At 47.0% G+C, this 16,968-nt stretch overlaps 1 protein-coding gene across 2 annotated transcripts in view; it reads right to left on the bottom strand.

Moving 5' to 3' along the window:
• Positions 1 to 16,968, bottom strand: part of TSNAX (translin associated factor X) — a 447,127-nt gene that overhangs the window by 319,530 nt on the left and 110,629 nt on the right. Inside the window, exon 2 of one of the 2 annotated variants that reach the window (XM_063917690.1) lies at positions 7,065 to 7,172. The exons of the other annotated variant lie outside the window; for it this stretch is intronic. Within the exon in view, the coding sequence (XP_063773760.1) occupies positions 7,065 to 7,172 (108 nt within the window). The remainder of the gene's footprint in view (positions 1 to 7,064; positions 7,173 to 16,968) is intronic. 2 annotated transcript variants of the gene reach the window in all.

Here is a 16,968-nt window from a genome sequence, read left to right as displayed (position 1 = left end):
AAATCCTATATTAGATAAAACCTGACGCACCAAGCCCCCTCAGGTTATAGAATATAGGGATAGCAGGTTGAGTGAAAGACACGAAATGGACACCACTCAGCTATCAAATGCACACACAAATAGTCAGTCTGTACAATGCAGAGGTTATTACTAACAATAATACTGCACTGGCCTAGCTTACACAGCTATACAACAATAGATATAACAGTACACAGTAAGAACTGGATGTATATCACAGGGTAATTGTACTAGGAAACCCTGACTAAGTGCACTCTTTCTTAACTAACACTGACTAAAAAAGGCAGGTAGAACACTTAAGTGTCTTGTAAAGTCACAGCACTGACAACCAGGCGGCTTTACATAGGAGGATTTGCCCAAGCATTCCCAGGAACAGTGAGCTGAGGGATAATGGCGCCGCAGACACTGCCAGGGAGTGAGGGAGAGACAGATATTCAGCTCCAGGGCAGGAACATTTGCAGAAAGTGGCTGCCTGGGGCTGGGGGAGGGGCTCCAGGTCTAAGCCTTATCCCCTCTGTTGACAAAACCACCGGGTACTGCGGGCTACTTGTAAAAAAATAAGATTTTACTCACCGGTAAATCTATTTTTCGTAGTCCGTAGTGGATGCTGGGCACTCCGAAAGGACCATGGGGAATAGCGGCTCCGCAGGAGACTGGGCACAACTAAAGAAAGCTTTTAGGTCACCTGGTGTGCACTGGCTCCTCCCACTATGACCCTCCTCCAAGCCTCAGTTAGGACACTGTGCCCGGACGAGCTGACATAATAAGGAAGGATTTTGAATCCCGGGTAAGACTCTTACCAGCCACACCAATCACACTGTATAACTCGTGATACTATACCCAGTTAAACAGTATGAAAAACAACTGAGCCTCTCAACAGATGGCTCAACAATAACCCTTTAGTTAACAGTAACTATGTACAAGTTTTGCAGACAATCCGCACTTGGGACGGGCGCCCAGCATCCACTACGGACTACGAGAAATAGATTTACCGGTGAGTAAAATCTTATTTTCTCTGACGTCCTAGTGGATGCTGGGAACTCCGAAAGGACCATGGGGATTATACCAAAGCTCCCAAACGGGCGGGAGAGTGCGGATGACTCTGCAGCACCGAATGAGAGAACTCAAGGTCCTCCTCAGCCAGGGTATCAAATCTGTAGAATTTTGCAAACGTGTTTGCCCCTGACCAAGTAGCAGCTCGGCAAAGTTGTAAAGCCGAGACCCCTCGGGCAGCAGCCCAAGATGAGCCCACCTTCCTTGTGGAATGGGCTTTTACCGATTTAGGATGCGGCAGTCCAGCCGCAGAATGCGCCTGCTGAATTGTGCTACAAATCCAGCGAGCAATAGTCTGCTTAGAAGCAGGAGCACCCAGCTTGTTGGGTGCATACAGGATAAATAGCGAGTCAGTTTTCCTGACTCCAGCCGTCCTGGAAACATAATTTTTCAAGGCTCTGACTACGTCCAGCAACTTGGAATCCTCCAAGTCCCTAGTAGCCGCAGGCACCACAATAGGTTGGTTCAAGTGAAAAGCTGATACCACCTTAGGGAGAAACTGAGGACGAGTCCTCAATTCTGCCCTATCCATATGGAAAATCAGATAAGGGCTTTTACATGACAAAGCTGCCAATTCTGACACACGCCTGGCCGAAGCCAAGGCCAACAACATGACCACTTTCCACGTGAGATATTTTAGATCCACGGTTTTAAGTGGCTCAAACCAATGTGATTTTAAGAAACTCAACACCACGTTGAGATCCCAAGGTGCCACTGGAGGCACAAACGGGGGCTGAATATGCAGCACTCCCTTCACAAACGTCTGAACTTCAGGTAGTGAAGCCAGTTCTTTCTGGAAGAAAATCGACAGAGCCGAGATCTGTACCTTAATGGAGCCTAATTTCAGGCCCATAGACACTCCTGCTTGTAGGAAATGCAGAAATCGACCTAGTTGAAATTCCTCTGTTGGGGCCTTTTTGGCCTCACACCAAGCAACATATTTCCGCCATATGCGGTGATAATGCTTTGCAGTTACATCTTTCCTGGCTTTAATCAGCGTAGGAATGACTTCCTCCGGAATGCCCTTTTCCTTCAGGATCCGGCGTTCAACCGCCATGCCGTCAAACGCAGCCGCGGTAAGTCTTGGAACAGACAGGGCCCCTGCTGCAGCAGGTCCTGTCTGAGCGGCAGAGGCCATGGGTCCTCTGAGATCATCTCTTGAAGTTCCGGGTACCACGCTCGTCTTGGCCAATCCGGAACCACGAGTATTGTTCTTACTCCTCGTTTTCTTATTATTCTCAGTACCCTTGGTATGAGAGGCAGAGGAGGGAACACATAAACTGACTGGTACACCCACGGTGTCACCAGAGCGTCCACAGCTATCGCCTGAGGGTCCCTTGACCTGGCGCAATATCTCTCTAGTTTTTTGTTTAGGCGGGACGCCATCATGTCCACTTGTGGACGTTCCCATCGATTTACAATCAGCGTGAAGACTTCTGGATGAAGTCCCCACTCTCCCGGGTGGAGGTCGTGCCTGCTGAGAAAATCTGCTTCCCAGTTGTCCACTCCCGGAATGAACACTGCTGACAGTGCTAGTACGTGATTTTCCGCCCATCGGAGAATCCTTGTGGCTTCTGCCATTGCCATCCTGCTTCTTGTGCCGCCCTGTCGATTTACATGGGCGACTGCCGTGATGTTGTCTGACTGGATCAGTACTGGCTGGTGTAGAAGCAGGGATTTTGCCTGACTTAGGGCGTTGTAAATGGCCCTTAGTTCCAGAATATTTATGTGTAGGGAAGTCTCCTGACTCGACCATAGTCCTTGGAAGTTTCTTCCCTGTGTGACTGCCCCCCAGCCCCGAAGGCTGGCATCCGTGGTCACCAGGACCCAGTCCTGTATGCCGAATCTGCGGCCCTCTAGAAGATGAGCACTCTGCAGCCACCACAGCAGAGACACCCTGGTTCTTGGAGACAGGGTTATTAGGCGATGCATCTGAAGATGCGATCCGGACCATTGGTCCAACAGGTCCCACTGAAAGATTCTGGCATGGAACCTGCCGAAAGGAATTGCTTCGTAAGAAGCCACCATCTTTCCCAGGACCCGCGTGCAGTGATGCACCGATACCTGTTTCGGTTTCAGGAGGTCTCTGACTAGAGATGACAGCTCCTTGGCTTTCTCCTCCGGGAGAAACACTTTTTTCTGGACTGTGTCCAGGATCATACCCAGGAACAGTAGACGTGTCGTCGGAACCAGCTGTGATTTTGGAATATTCAGAATCCAACCGTGCTGGTGTAGCACCTCCTGAGATACTGCTACTCCCACCAACAACTGCTCCTTGGACCTCGCCTTTATTAGGAGATCGTCCAAGTACGGGATAATTAAAACTCCCTTTCTTCGAAGGAGTATCATCATTTCCGCCATTACTTTGGTAAACACTCTCGGTGCCGTGGAGAGTCCAAACGGCAGCGTCTGGAATTGGTAATGGCAATCCTGTACCACAAATCTGAGGTACTCCTGGTGAGGATAGTAAATGGGGACATGCAGGTAAGCATCCTTGATGTCCAGGGATACCATGTAATCCCCCTCGTCCAGGCTTGCAATAGCCGCCCTGAGCGATTCCATCTTGAACTTGAATTTTTTTATGTATGTGTTCAAGGATTTCAAATTTAAAATGGGTCTCACCGAACGTCCGGTTTCGGTACCACAAACAGTGTGGAATAGTAACCCCGTCCTTGTTGAAGTAGGGGCACCTTGACTATCGCCTGCTGGGAATACAGCTTTTGAATTGCCTCTAGCACAGCCTCCCTGCCTGAGGGAGTTGTCGGCAAGGCAGATTTTAGGAACCGGTGGGGTGGAGGCGCCTCGAATTCCAGTTTATACCCTTGAGATACTATTTGCAGGATCTAGGCATCCACCTGTGAGCGAGCCCACTGATCGCTGAAAATTTTGAGGCGGCCCCCCACCGTACCTGGCTCCGCCTGTGGAGCCCCACCGTCATGCGGCGGACTTGGAAGAAGCGGGGGAGGATTTTTGCTCCTGGGAACCTGCTGTTTGTTGCAGCCTTTTTCCCCTACCTCTGCCTCTGGACAGAAAGGACCCGCCTTTTCCACGCCTGTTTTTCTGAGTCCGAAAGGACTGTACCTGATAAAACGGCGCCTTTTTAGGCTGTGAGGGAACATGGGGTAAAAATGCTGACTTCCCAGCAGTTGCTGTGGAAACTAGGTCCGAGAGACCATCCCCGAATAACTCCTCACCCTTATAAGGCAAAACTTCCATGTGCCTTTTTGAATCTGCATCCCCTGTCCACTGGCGAGTCCATAAGCCTCTCCTAGCAGAAATGGACAGTGCACTTATTTTAGATGCCAGCCGGCAGATCTCCCTCTGTGCATCTCTCATGTATAAGACTGAGTCTTTTATATGCTCTATGGTTAGCAGAATAGTGTCCCTGTCTAGGGTGTCAATATTTTCTGACAGGGAATCTGACCACGCAGCGGCAGCACTGCACATCCATGCTGACGCAATAGCAGGTCTAAGTATAATGCCTGAGTGTGTATATACAGACTTCAGGATAGCCTCCTGCTTTCTATCAGCAGGTTCCTTGAGGGCGGCCGTATCCGAAGACGGTAGTGCCACCTTTTTAGACAAACGTGTGAGCGCTTTATCCACCCTAGGTGGTGTCTCCCAACGTGACCTATCCTCTGGCGGGAAAGGGATTGCCATTAGTAACTTCTTAGAGATTACCAATCTTTTATCAGGGAAAGCCCACGCTTCTTCACACACTTCATTTAATTCTTCTGATGGGGGAAAGACTACGGGTAGTTTTTTCTCCCCAAACATAATACCCTTTTTAGTGGTACCTGGGTTTATATCAGAAATTTGTAACACCTCTTTCATTTCTTCAATCATGCAACGAATGGCCTTAGTGGACATTAGACTAGACTCATCGTCGTCGACACTGGTGTCAGTATCCGTGTCGACATCCGCGTCTGCCATCTGAGGTAGCGGGCGTTTTAGAGCCCCCGATGGCCTTTGAGACGCCTGGACAGGCACGAGCTGAGAAGCCGGCTGTCCCGCATTTGGCATGTCGTCAAATTTCTTGTGTAAGGAGTCGACACGTGCACGCAATTCCTTCCATAAGTCCATCCACTCAGGTGTCTGCCCCGCAGGGGGTGACATCCCTTCTATAGGCATCTGCTCCGCCTCCACATCATTATCCTCATCAAACATGTCGACACAGCCGTACCGACACACCGCGCACACACAGGGAATGCTCTAACAGAGGACAGGACCCACAAAAGCCCTTTGGGGAGACAGAGTGAGAGTATGCCAGCACACACCAGAGCGCTATATAATGCAGGGACTAACTGAATTATGTCCCCTATAGCTGCTGTTCTATATACTGCGCCTACCCGCAAAGTTCCCACCATTGAAAGTAATGGAGCGGCTTTGCGATGCGCTGTCACAGCACAGACAGCGAACAGCCAATCAGGTGAGCGCCACGGAAGTAGCGCTTCCTGATTGGCTGAAGGGACTTCAGTGACAGGAGTCACGTGATGTCCCGGCATTCGGGGAAAGGGGTCTGATGTGAAAGCATTGGACCCTTTTCAGTCCGGTATGGAGCGGGTATTTGCGTTTTGTTTTTTTTACAAGTACGTGGATTATCTCTCTGGACGTGGATTTATCTCTGGACGCTGGAAGGTGAGTATAATTTTTTCACAGGTACCCTCGGATCGTCGGAGACCGTGGCAGTCGGCATGTCAACATAGGTAAGTATGTGTGTGTCGGTAGTGTGTAATAAAGTTTTACTATCAAGGTGTCTGTGTCCTGTTTTTATTTGGGTATTTTTTTTCCAGTAGTACTACAGGTACCAGCGGGCCCGTTTTTCTCCCGCATGCTGGTACTTGTGGTTCTCCAAGTACCAGCTTGCGGGGGAGGCTTGCTGGGACTTGTAGTACTACTGTAAAAAACAATATCTTTTTATGATCACAAAAGGCTATCAGCCCCCCCATCCGCAGCCCATTGGATGGGGGGGGACAGCCTCGGGCTTCACCCCTGGCCCTTGGGTGGCTGGGGGGGGGGACCCCTTGATTGAAGGGGTCCCCACTCCCCCAGGGTACCCCGGCCAGGGGTGACTAGTTGGATATTTAATGCCACGGCCGCAGGGCACGGCATAAAAGTGACCCCCGGCTGTGGCATTATCTGTCCAGCTAGTGGAGCCCGATGCTGGTGTTAAAAATACGGGGGACCCCTACTCTTTTTGTCCCCCGTATTTTTGGCACCAGCACCAGGCGCAGAGCCCGGTGCTGGTTTTAAAAATACGGGGGATCCATGCCCAATTTTTCCCTGCATTTTTAGAACCAGGACCAGCTCGAAGAGCCCGAGGCTGGTTATGCTTTGGAGGGGGGACCCCACGCCATTTTTTTTCCGGGATTTTCCCGTTTTTTCAAATCGCGGCAAAATCCGCCAAATCGGCCGATTTTCGCCCGCGGTTCTGGCGAATCCGTTTTTCATTGAATATGGTGAATTCCGGCAGCCACCTGCCAGAATTCACCTGGCGAATTGAGTCGGAAAAAAAACGGCGAAAAATTGCCGCGATTCGCCGTGAATTGCATATACCCCTTAGAACGGTTAATGACAATTGGTTCCAGCGACATTAGTTCCAGCATTTATTACTCATGCCTCATCTAGGTTTTGGTTTCCTGGTATGGAGGAGGAGAGCTAAAATCTCCAACCCTGCTTTTGATATATGGAAGTAGCAACAAGTATCCCCCAAACCCCCCCCAACCCCAGCTTGCACAGGTACGTCAAATGGACCATCAGCACTTGAGGATAAACCACCTTAGAAATGTATAAAAACACTGCACTTACATATACTTGCCTTCCTCAGCTAAGAAAGAAAACACACAGAAGGGCAGGAGGAGTTACATTATACACCCTCTGGAGTGATTCTTTAATCTTACTTCTACTCCGCTAACTGAATAAACACATATTGTAGAAAGGGGAAACATTAATGCAATAAATAAATAAATATATAAATAAACTAATAAACTTACACTTAAAAGCAATGATGACAGGAGATGAAGAGTCAATATTACTTCCTTTATCATCCTTCCATTGAGATGATTTAAAATCATGTTTGCATTTCTTTAACACTCCACATCCTAATTCCAGAAAACAAATGTTTTAGCTCATAATTTACAAGTGACATTACATGCTGCTAGGAAAATACGATTTTAAATACCTACCAGTAAATCCTTTTCTCGTAGTCCATAAGGGATACTGGGTACTTAGGGGGTCATTCCGAGTTGATCGCTCGCTAGCAGTTTTTAGCAGTCATACAAATGTTAAGCCGCCGCCCTCTGGGAGTGTATATTAGCTTAGCAGAAGTGCGAACGAAAGGATCGCAGAGCGGCTACAAAAAAATAAAAATAAATTGTGCAGTTTTAGAGTAGCTCCAGACCTACTCAGCGCTTGCGATCACTTCAGACTGTTCAGTTCCGGATTTGACGCCACAAACACGCCCTGCGTTCTCCCAGCCACGCCTGCGTTTTTCCTGGCACGCCTGCGTTTTTTCGAACACTCCCTGAAAACGGCCAGTTGACACCCAGAAACGCCCACTTCATGTCAATCACTCTGCGGTCAGCAGTGCGACTGAAAAACTTCGCTACACCTTGTGTGAAACTGCATCGGCCGTTGTGAAAGTACGTCGCACGTGCACATTGCGCAGAAGTGCCGTTTTTAGCATCACCGCTGCGCAGCTAACATTTTCAGCTAGCGATCAACTCGGAATGACTCCCTTAGTACGATGGGGTATAGATAGGTATGGCAAATTTCTTCAACTGGGTGTGCTGGTTCCTTCCCTTTATGCTCCCTCCCACAGGCAGTTATAGGTAAAATAGTGCCCAAAGGAGAATGGACTGTCAAAGTCGAAAAATATTGCAGAACACACAGCACGTATAAAATACACACATATGCCCACTGCGCGTGCACTTGTTCCGCCGTGCGTGCACATATCCGCAATTTGCGTATGGTCGCTCCTGCGGCCCTGCGCGTGGTATGGGTATTTACGACGGAGTTTGTGAATGCATGGAGAGCTATCAAAACATTACATATTTAATCCAAATAGTGCACAATGTACACATACAGATGTGTCCACTTACATCTTTGCTTTTTTACATATTTGGCACAACATGCAAAACACGGCTAAGCTGTTTTTCACGAGTATCGAGTGGATGAATTTTAAACATTTTTGTTTGCCATAATAGAATATGTATAAAGTAATATATTAAAGAAGCAAATTAAGAAAAATCAGAAGGCATGGCTAAATCTCTGAGTCTATGGCATGCAAAACTGTGCCATACATGGCGGGATATAGCAAAGATGTATGTGGACACATCTGTAGTCTCCTTGCACCACATCAGAAAGTTATAGCTGTTTAAATGGTTGCAGAACAAAGGGATTCACCTTTACATGATAGTAGGGGACAGACTAAGGTTATAAGGTAGTGTTTGGTATCCAGGTGTAGGGTATTTTAAGGGTGTTTTGAGGAAGATCTCATGTTCCTGCGGATAGTTATGTGCAGAAGCAGAATATAGATATAAACTGTATTTACTGTATATTATGTATGCGGCGGGAATCCAGAGGAGACCATCCACAAGAGCAGTTGAGAAAGACATCGCCCACCTTTTCAAATCAACCTATGACCTCTCCTGTACTGTAAAGGTGCATCCCTGTGTCCAATGGACAAAGGGATTACAGTATCCATTGTATTGCTTTTGGAAGTATTGTATAAAAAGCCTGTTGCAGCCTGGCCGGGCACAAGACTCTCAACGTTATCAACCTGATAGCGGAGGACCGGACCGGGAGGCGCATGCGAATATTCTCACGTATGTACATTGACTGTAGCCATTTACTCTGTTGTATTGTAGTGCATAATTTGTATTGTTAACCCCCTTTCAGAAATATTACTCTGTGGTGTCGGAACCCAGTGATTAACTACAAATCGGTGTTGTGTCCTCTTTTCCCTGCTAGGGTTTAAAGTGTATTACATTGACTAACTGTATAAGGTTTAAAAGTGTATTAATTGGGTGTGTACGCGCTGCGTGTACTTTGTACCCCCAGCGCGGCGTTTGTACGCAGAGTCCGTACATGATACGGGACTCATTACGCAAATAGCGTAAAAGGTACGTAGAGTGCATATTAAGTCTAGCGGCCGCAGCGGCTCCATGGTAAAAGTGTGTTTACAGGTATAGCTTTAGGTTTTAAGATAATATCGACATTATCAATTGGGGCCATCGTCCGGTTTTTCCACATAGCCGCAGCCTAGCAGGTTAAAGCAGACTTTATCTATCAGCAAAGGGCGGACAGGTATCCTACGTAAACCTTTTTCTGGCCGCTGGATACACTGGAAACCCTATTTTATTGCCGATTAGATGGCGTCTGCTCTGCATGGTTTGTAGGGATGCTGGTGGGACCCATAGAGTAAATACGCAAAGCTATTTAAAAAGTCTGTGAATTTCTGTTTGGCGCCAAATGCGCACACAACACAAGCGTACACCTGTACTCTGTATACCTGCTCACATTGTTGCCATAAGTACTGATTACTAGATTTATTTAGACCTGTGCGGAGAAATTTGTTGCTATTTAGTTAAAATATAGAATAAATATTAAGGAAGTAAACGTAAAACACAAACACAGTCTGGCCTAGTTAAAAAGGTTTATACAGAAAGAAACTGCGTTGTGTTAAGTGAGCGATTATAGGTAATATCGCTTACATTTATAGAAGTGTGGGATTTGTACTATTGCGGACGTACGATTTTTGTAAAAGTGTCTCGGACAAAGTACGGGACTGCGTACGCAACGTAAATACATACACACGGTCGCGTGTTTACGCAACGTACGTAAGGGTACGACCGCTAAGTACAAATTACACAATAGCACTGTTTAGTTTAGGGGCGGGACAGTAGCCACGCTACATTAGCACAAATTGCTCGGTTTCCACGATTTAGTTTAAATAAAACCTTTTTTACTGTATTGCCTCTGGGAGTAAAGCTGTTTATCTGAATGAAAGATAATTTTCTGTACAGAAAAACCAAAGTGTATTTGAGTGAGCGAACGTGAGTGAGCAAACGTAATAAAGGTTTAGTGGACCCAGGGAATTCGGGATCCCGTCGAGTGGTACATCAAGTGAGTGGAGACTTGGTGGCGTGAGGCAGCTGACTCATGTTAATATAGATTTAAGTACAAAGGAGCAAGGTAGGCAATTGTGTTAGAGTACCGCGGCCCAGGGGGTTAGCAAAGGTTTACCCATTTAGTTTTGTTGTTTTTTTATACGCTCCGGCTGAGGTTTCACAGCCTGAAAATCGATTCCAGTGGTCGTACGGCAGATAAGTAACAAGTACCTATACGCTGTGCGATTGGACCGCGCGTTCGTGGGTGCAATATTTAGCGCAACGTGATACCCTTTTTACGAGCTTTGCGTAAAATCGCGGTATCATTAGCGCTGTATATAGCATACGCAAGCGTGATTTGTGTATAATAAAGGTTTAGGGAGTTTTCGCTGGTCTCTCTCAGGCAATCTCTAACGGCTTATATTTACTGGAAAGGGTAAGTTATTCCCAGAAACTTCCAGTAAATAGAGGTTACATAGGGCCCTAAATTGGGTACATTGCCTTCGCTATCGACAGTGTATGGTAGTACTGGCCAACGTGGGCGGTGAGCGGGTGCAGAGCGCTCGGAGAACTTTCACCGTTGCCTTATATTGAGTATTTTGGGTTTTTTTGTGGGATTAGCCGAAAGGGTAATACCTGCAAAATATGGGGGCCAGTTGCTCAAGTAATGGACGTTCAACCAGGGTTCAGGTTGACATACCGCGGCACAGGGGGTCAGCGAGGTTCATAATGTGTGAGAAGTATGGACCACATACAGACGTTTCATGCAATGAATGGGAACGTATGACTGCGGGAGATAGGGAACCATTCCCTAAGGTAGGCAGTTTTGAACCAAAGGTATTGCAGAATTTAAGGATTAGGATATGTCTGATAAAATCCCGAAAACAAAGGGTCAGACACACAGATTGTTTAAACTTATGGCAGCAAGATGGTGATATGCAAAGAGAATTAGCTCACGCAGCAGGTTCCAAACCTAGCAGGAAAATGATGGCAACCGCACCACCACCACCGTATATTGTGGGGGAGAAAGTGGCTACAGACAATGGCATATTGGTATCCGATAAGAGTATAGTTGATAAATGTACTAACGCTAACCCTTGCCAGTTGTATCCCATTTTAAATTTTCCTCAGGACTGCGAGCAAGAAGAGCCCAGCACGATATCGGCACTCTCTCTAGCAGCCACCATACAGAATACTCAGGTGGGCACGGCCCAACCAGCAAGAGCAGTAGTAAGGCCCCCTAGCGGAGGGATAAGTGAGGTCGTGTCCACAGGTAAGTAAGGTACCATACATTATGCAGAGACAATAGCACCTCAGATTGTGGAGTCAACTCAGTATGACGTAGTTGAACTAAATCCTGTCAGGGTGATCGCAGTACCCAATGGAAAGACTGACGCTCAGGGAGTAACTCCCGTCAGGAACATTGCCATGCATTGTCCCTGGTCCCGGACAGAATTGAGGGCAATTATGTCAGAATTTCCTGATCCCCGAAAGGATCTAGTCGCATGCCAGAGGTTCATCAAAGAGTTAGGCAACGCCACCGAACCCACAAACAAAGATTGGCGAACAGTGCTACGAGTATGTTTACCTTCCAATATTGACCCCGCGAAATTCATTACTGATTGTAAATTAGACGCAGAAGTACCTCTCACTGATGAGTACACTCAGGAGAATGTACGACAAATCAATCTGCAATTAGGAGTATATTTCCCTACTGTTGTCAAATGGAATAAAATCTTTTTTATAAGACAAAAAGAATGTGAAATGGCATCTGAATATTCCACCGAGCACTGCAGGAAATGGCTAGATACACTGGGATCAAGGACATTAAGGACAATGTACATCACAGGGAGGTAGCTGTGTTAGTATTAATGGACGGGTTAAAAGAGACATTAAGAACAAGGGTACAAACCACTCTACCTAACTGGAGAGGTATCTCGGTGGCTGCATTAAGAGAGTCCGCTATCGAGCACGATCGGAACGTCATTAAGCACAGGGAGTCTCAGGGGGATAAGCTGATGACAGTAAGTATAAATGCTCTTAAAACAAAACCGCATCAGCCAAAACTCCAGACCCCTGATGGTAAGTCACGTGTAGTAGTATGCTATAACTGTCAGAAGGAAGGACATTTTGCACGGAATTGTAGGTATAAAAAACACCCATAAGGTATACCGACCCCCTAGACCAGGATATGAACCACACTATAATACACATAATTGGGATCAGGGATCGCATAGGAGAAGTTATGAGCCACATGCAGGGGAAACAAGGAGGTATCCACCTAGGAGGGACTGGCAGACCTCCGAAAATTCTCAGTTACCCCCCTCACATATGGTAGCTGCCAGTGTGCTGCGGGAGGGTCACAATATACAATAGGGGTTGGGCCACACCTGTAGTCTGCAGCCAGTGAAGTTGATTGCTAGCCTTGGTAGTGAACCTGAGGTCACAGTTGATGTAGCTGGTAGATCATTACCTTTTCTTGTAGATACAGGGGCGGCCAGGTCAGTGTTAAATTCGACGGTAGGTATGAAAACCACGGGTAAAACAATTTCGGCAATGGGAGTAACAGGAATAGTGCAACACTACCCTTTGAGTAGACCAGCGGAGATTACGATAGGGCCTTTGCAGACCAAGCATTCCTTTTTGCTAGCTGCATCAGCTCCGACTAATCTACTTGGGAGAGATTTATTGTGTAAAATGAGGTGTGTCATATATTGTACTCCTGAGGGTGTCTTCTTGGATATACCCGAGAATCACGTTCAGGAAGTGCAGGATATGTTAGACACCCCACAAAGGCTAATGTCACACTCTGCTGTTAGACAGGTGTCCATCAAAGGTAGAGGAAATGATCTCACGAATACCGGGATCCCTCTGGACCAAAGATGGACAAGACACTGGATTAATGGCGAATGTAGCTCCAGTAGTAGTGCAAATAAAAGATGGTAGGATAGCTCCAAAAATCCCTCAGTATCCTCTAAAGCCAGAGGTGGAATTAGGAGTATACCAAGTCATAGAGCGCTTGCTACAACAGGGCATCCTAGTCAGGACGTCCAGCACTGCCAATAGTCCCATCTTCCCTGTGAAAAAGAGTGGGGGGAGGGGTTACAGGCTAGTGCAGGATCTAAGAGGGATAAACAAGATAGTTGAGAGCCAATTCCCCGTAGTGCCAAATCCAGCTGTCATCCTCATGCAAATTCCCCCTACTGCAAAATTTTTCACTGTCATTGACCTCTGTTCTGCCTTCTTTTCTGTCCCTCTGCACCCTGACAGCCAATACCGGTTTGCATTCACATACAGGGGAGTACAGTACACCTGGACTCGCCTACCCCAAGGTTTTATTGACAGCCCAAGTATTTTCTCCCAGGCTTTGCATGACTGTTCACAATCCTTTCAACCTGAGAGCGGATCAGTATTAATACAGTATGTAGATGACTTACTGCTGTGTTCTGATTCACTCGAATCGTCCTTGAAAGACACGAAACAGCTTCTGTTTCACATTTCTAATACGGGACACAAGGTTTCAAAGGATAAGTTGCAGCTGTGCCAGACCAGGGTAAAATATTTGGGCCATTGCTTGACGCAAGGACTTAGACACCTCACCGCTGATAGAATAGAGGCGATTCGCGACATGACCCTGCCACAAACCCAGCAACAGATCCGCACCTTTCTTGGAATGTGTGGGTACTGCCGAAACTGGATCCCAGGGTTCTCCATACTGGCTTTACCTTTGCAAGAAATGGTCTCTTCGAACAAACCAGATCGGATCTCGCACACTGGGCGGCAGGTGTCCTAACCCAGAGACATGGTGATGCCAGCAGGCCGGTAGCTTACTACAGTGCACAGTTGGACACAGTAGCGCAGTCTCTCCCCACATGCTTGCGAAGTGTTGCAGCGATAGCTTTGCTAGTAAGTAAGTAAAAGCGAAGACGTAGTGTTAGGACACAACCTGACAATCCATACACCTCATGCAGTATCAGCCTTACTGAACTTCGCCCAAACCAGACATGTCTCATCGGCACGGTTTACAAAGTGGGAATTAGCACTAATGGCCCCTGTAAACATCACCATAAAGAGATGCAGTGCACTAAATCCTGCAACTTATCTGCCGGGTGGAGGATGAGAATGATGGTGAAGGAGGATTTAGTGCAGACACTGATATGCATGATTGTATGGAATACCTAAACCAGACTTTCACTGCAAGACCTGACATTAGTGACATCCCACTGGAAGACGTAGATTTTACTTTTTACACTGACGGTAGTTGCCACAGACAGACGGACTCGGGAGACCTGTGTACTGGATACGCAGTCGTAGATGACAGAGGTATCATAGAAGCTGAACCCCTGGGCCCACTGCACTCAGCACAAGTTGCTGAGCTGGTCGCCCTAACCAGAGCGTGTGAATTGGCCAAGGGTAAGTCAGCCAATGTATACACAGATTCTAGGTATGCCTTTGGAGTAGTGCATGATTTTGGGGGCCCTATGGCGCCTCAGAAATTTTATGACGGCAGCTGGCACACCTGTAGCGCATGCGTCCCACATAAAAAGGCATTTAACAGCGATACAAGAACCAGACAGAGTGGCTGTTATCAAGTGCAAGGCACACACTTACAACCAAGATCCAATCTCACTTGGTAACAGCCGGGCAGACGAAGCTGCTAAATCAGCAGCCAGCAGCCCCATACAAACAAACATCACATCACTGATAACATTCAACACAATCAACACACAAAAATTAATTGAAATGCAAAATTTTTGTTCTCCACAGGAAAAGGCGGTCAGGAGGTCAAAGGGGTATGGCCAGGAGTCCTCAGGACTCTGGATAGGTGGACAGGGTAAGCCAGTGGCCCCCAGAGCATATCTTCCAAGCTTAGCTGAGGCGGCACACGGTCTGACTCATCTGGGTAAAGAGGGTATGTGTAAGCTGGTGAGAGCCTACTGGTGTGCGCCAGGATTCTCTTCTCATGCGGGTAAGAGAGCAATGACATGTCTTACTTACATGAGGAAGAATATTGGAAAGTCAATACCAACAGAACCATCCCATATCCCTCCGACAGACGGCCCTTTTCAGGTAATACAAATTGATTTCATACAGTTACCACCCTGTAGAAATTTAAAATATGTGTTAGTCTGTATTGATGTGTTTTCCAATTGGGTAGAAGCGTTCCCTACGGCCACAAATACTGCTACGTTCACTGCAAAGAAAATTGTGCAGGAATTTGTGTGTAGATATGGTATCCCTAGAATAATTGAAAGCGATAGGGGTACCCATTTTACAGGTGAAGTCTTTCAGGTTATGTGCAAACTGATGGGAATTAATAGCAAGCTGCATACTCCGTACCGACCACAGGCAAGTGCGAAGGTGGAGAGAGTGAACAGCACTATTAAGAACAAGCTGAGCAAAGTGATGGCCGAGACTGGATTGTTGTAGCCAGAAGCTTTGCCACTAGTATTGTACAGCATCAGAACCACTCCCAGGTCCCCCCTTAACCTATCACCCTTTGAGATTCTTTTTGGCCGACAACCTCATGTAATGATAGACCCCCAGGATGATTTGAAATGCAATAACGAAGTGACTGTGAGATATTTGGTTAAGATGAGCCAGCAGCTGAGGAATCAAAATAGGAATCTAAAGCTGGCGATTCCTGACCTACCGAACAGTAATTGTCATGACATTGAACCTGGGGATTATGTAATGATTCAAAATTTTCTACGCTCAGGTTGCCTCATTGACAGGTGGGAAGGACCGTACCAAGTCTTGCTAACCAGCACGACAGCATTAAAGGTTGCCGAGAGAGAGACTTGGGTCCACTCGTCCCACTGTAAGAAGGTCGCTGACCCGGAGAGAAGCCGTGCCAAAGAGCAGAGTGTAGAGAACATCGTATCATTGGAGTGTCTGTTCCGGGAAGGTTGAGAGGCAGGACTGTTGAGACGGCACCTGAGCGCGGAGAACAACAAGACCAGAGGCGGTTGTCGCACCAGTTTTTTTTATTTTCTCCATCCCCCACAACCCTCCTTCTCTTTCTTCCCCTTCTTGTTTCCCTTCTCTTCCCTTAACAAGATGGACTTACCCCAAGAGACTGCGTTCCGGGTTTTCCTGTTAATCCTGTTGTTGACCAGGACAGTCTGTTTCGGTGAGGGTCCCAGAGAGGTCGAGAAAGGATCTGGAATGGGTTCTGATGGCGGGGATGGATTTGTAGAATCTCAAGAGCAACACATCACTCGAGCAAAGGCGAGTATCAGAAAGCGATCTGGTAGTCAGGGAGCTCGGAGGCACTGTGAAGGGTTATTGGCTGAGGAAAATTGCATTTGTAAGAATTGTGAGAACATAGTCGAGGATGGGTGCATCCAGAGATGTCAGTCCAGCCTTAATATCAACATTGACCGTCATCCATTGAGTGATTACCACTCACTAGTGGGTAAGGTCTTAAACCAGACAGAATGCTGGGTGTGCTCACAAGTACCTCAAGGTCAGAGCAAGTCAGGATTAGTACCGTACCCTTTAGCAATAGATGAGGTACTCGAATTACGGGGTGGGAGACCGGTGGACAAGAAATTTTATATTTCTAGGCCCCCTAGCTTGAAGCTCCACCAGTATCATGTAGATAGATCCATAGTGTGTTTCAACAATTCCAATTACCGAAAACCGGGAAATTGGGAAGTGACGTGGAATAACCAGACAATGACCTTTTCACACAGAGCTGATAGGATACCCATAGACTCTGAACTTGATCGCCAAAAAGCCAACAGTGGAAGGTATTTCCGGTATAGGTATACTCGAAGAAGCA

The sequence above is a fragment of the Pseudophryne corroboree genome, chromosome 4, assembly GCF_028390025.1.
Source record: "Pseudophryne corroboree isolate aPseCor3 chromosome 4, aPseCor3.hap2, whole genome shotgun sequence".
Lineage (NCBI taxonomy): Eukaryota > Metazoa > Chordata > Amphibia > Anura > Myobatrachidae > Pseudophryne > Pseudophryne corroboree.
The sequence above is the reverse complement of the archived record's forward strand: the minus strand, read 5'-3'. Positions and strand labels throughout refer to the sequence as shown.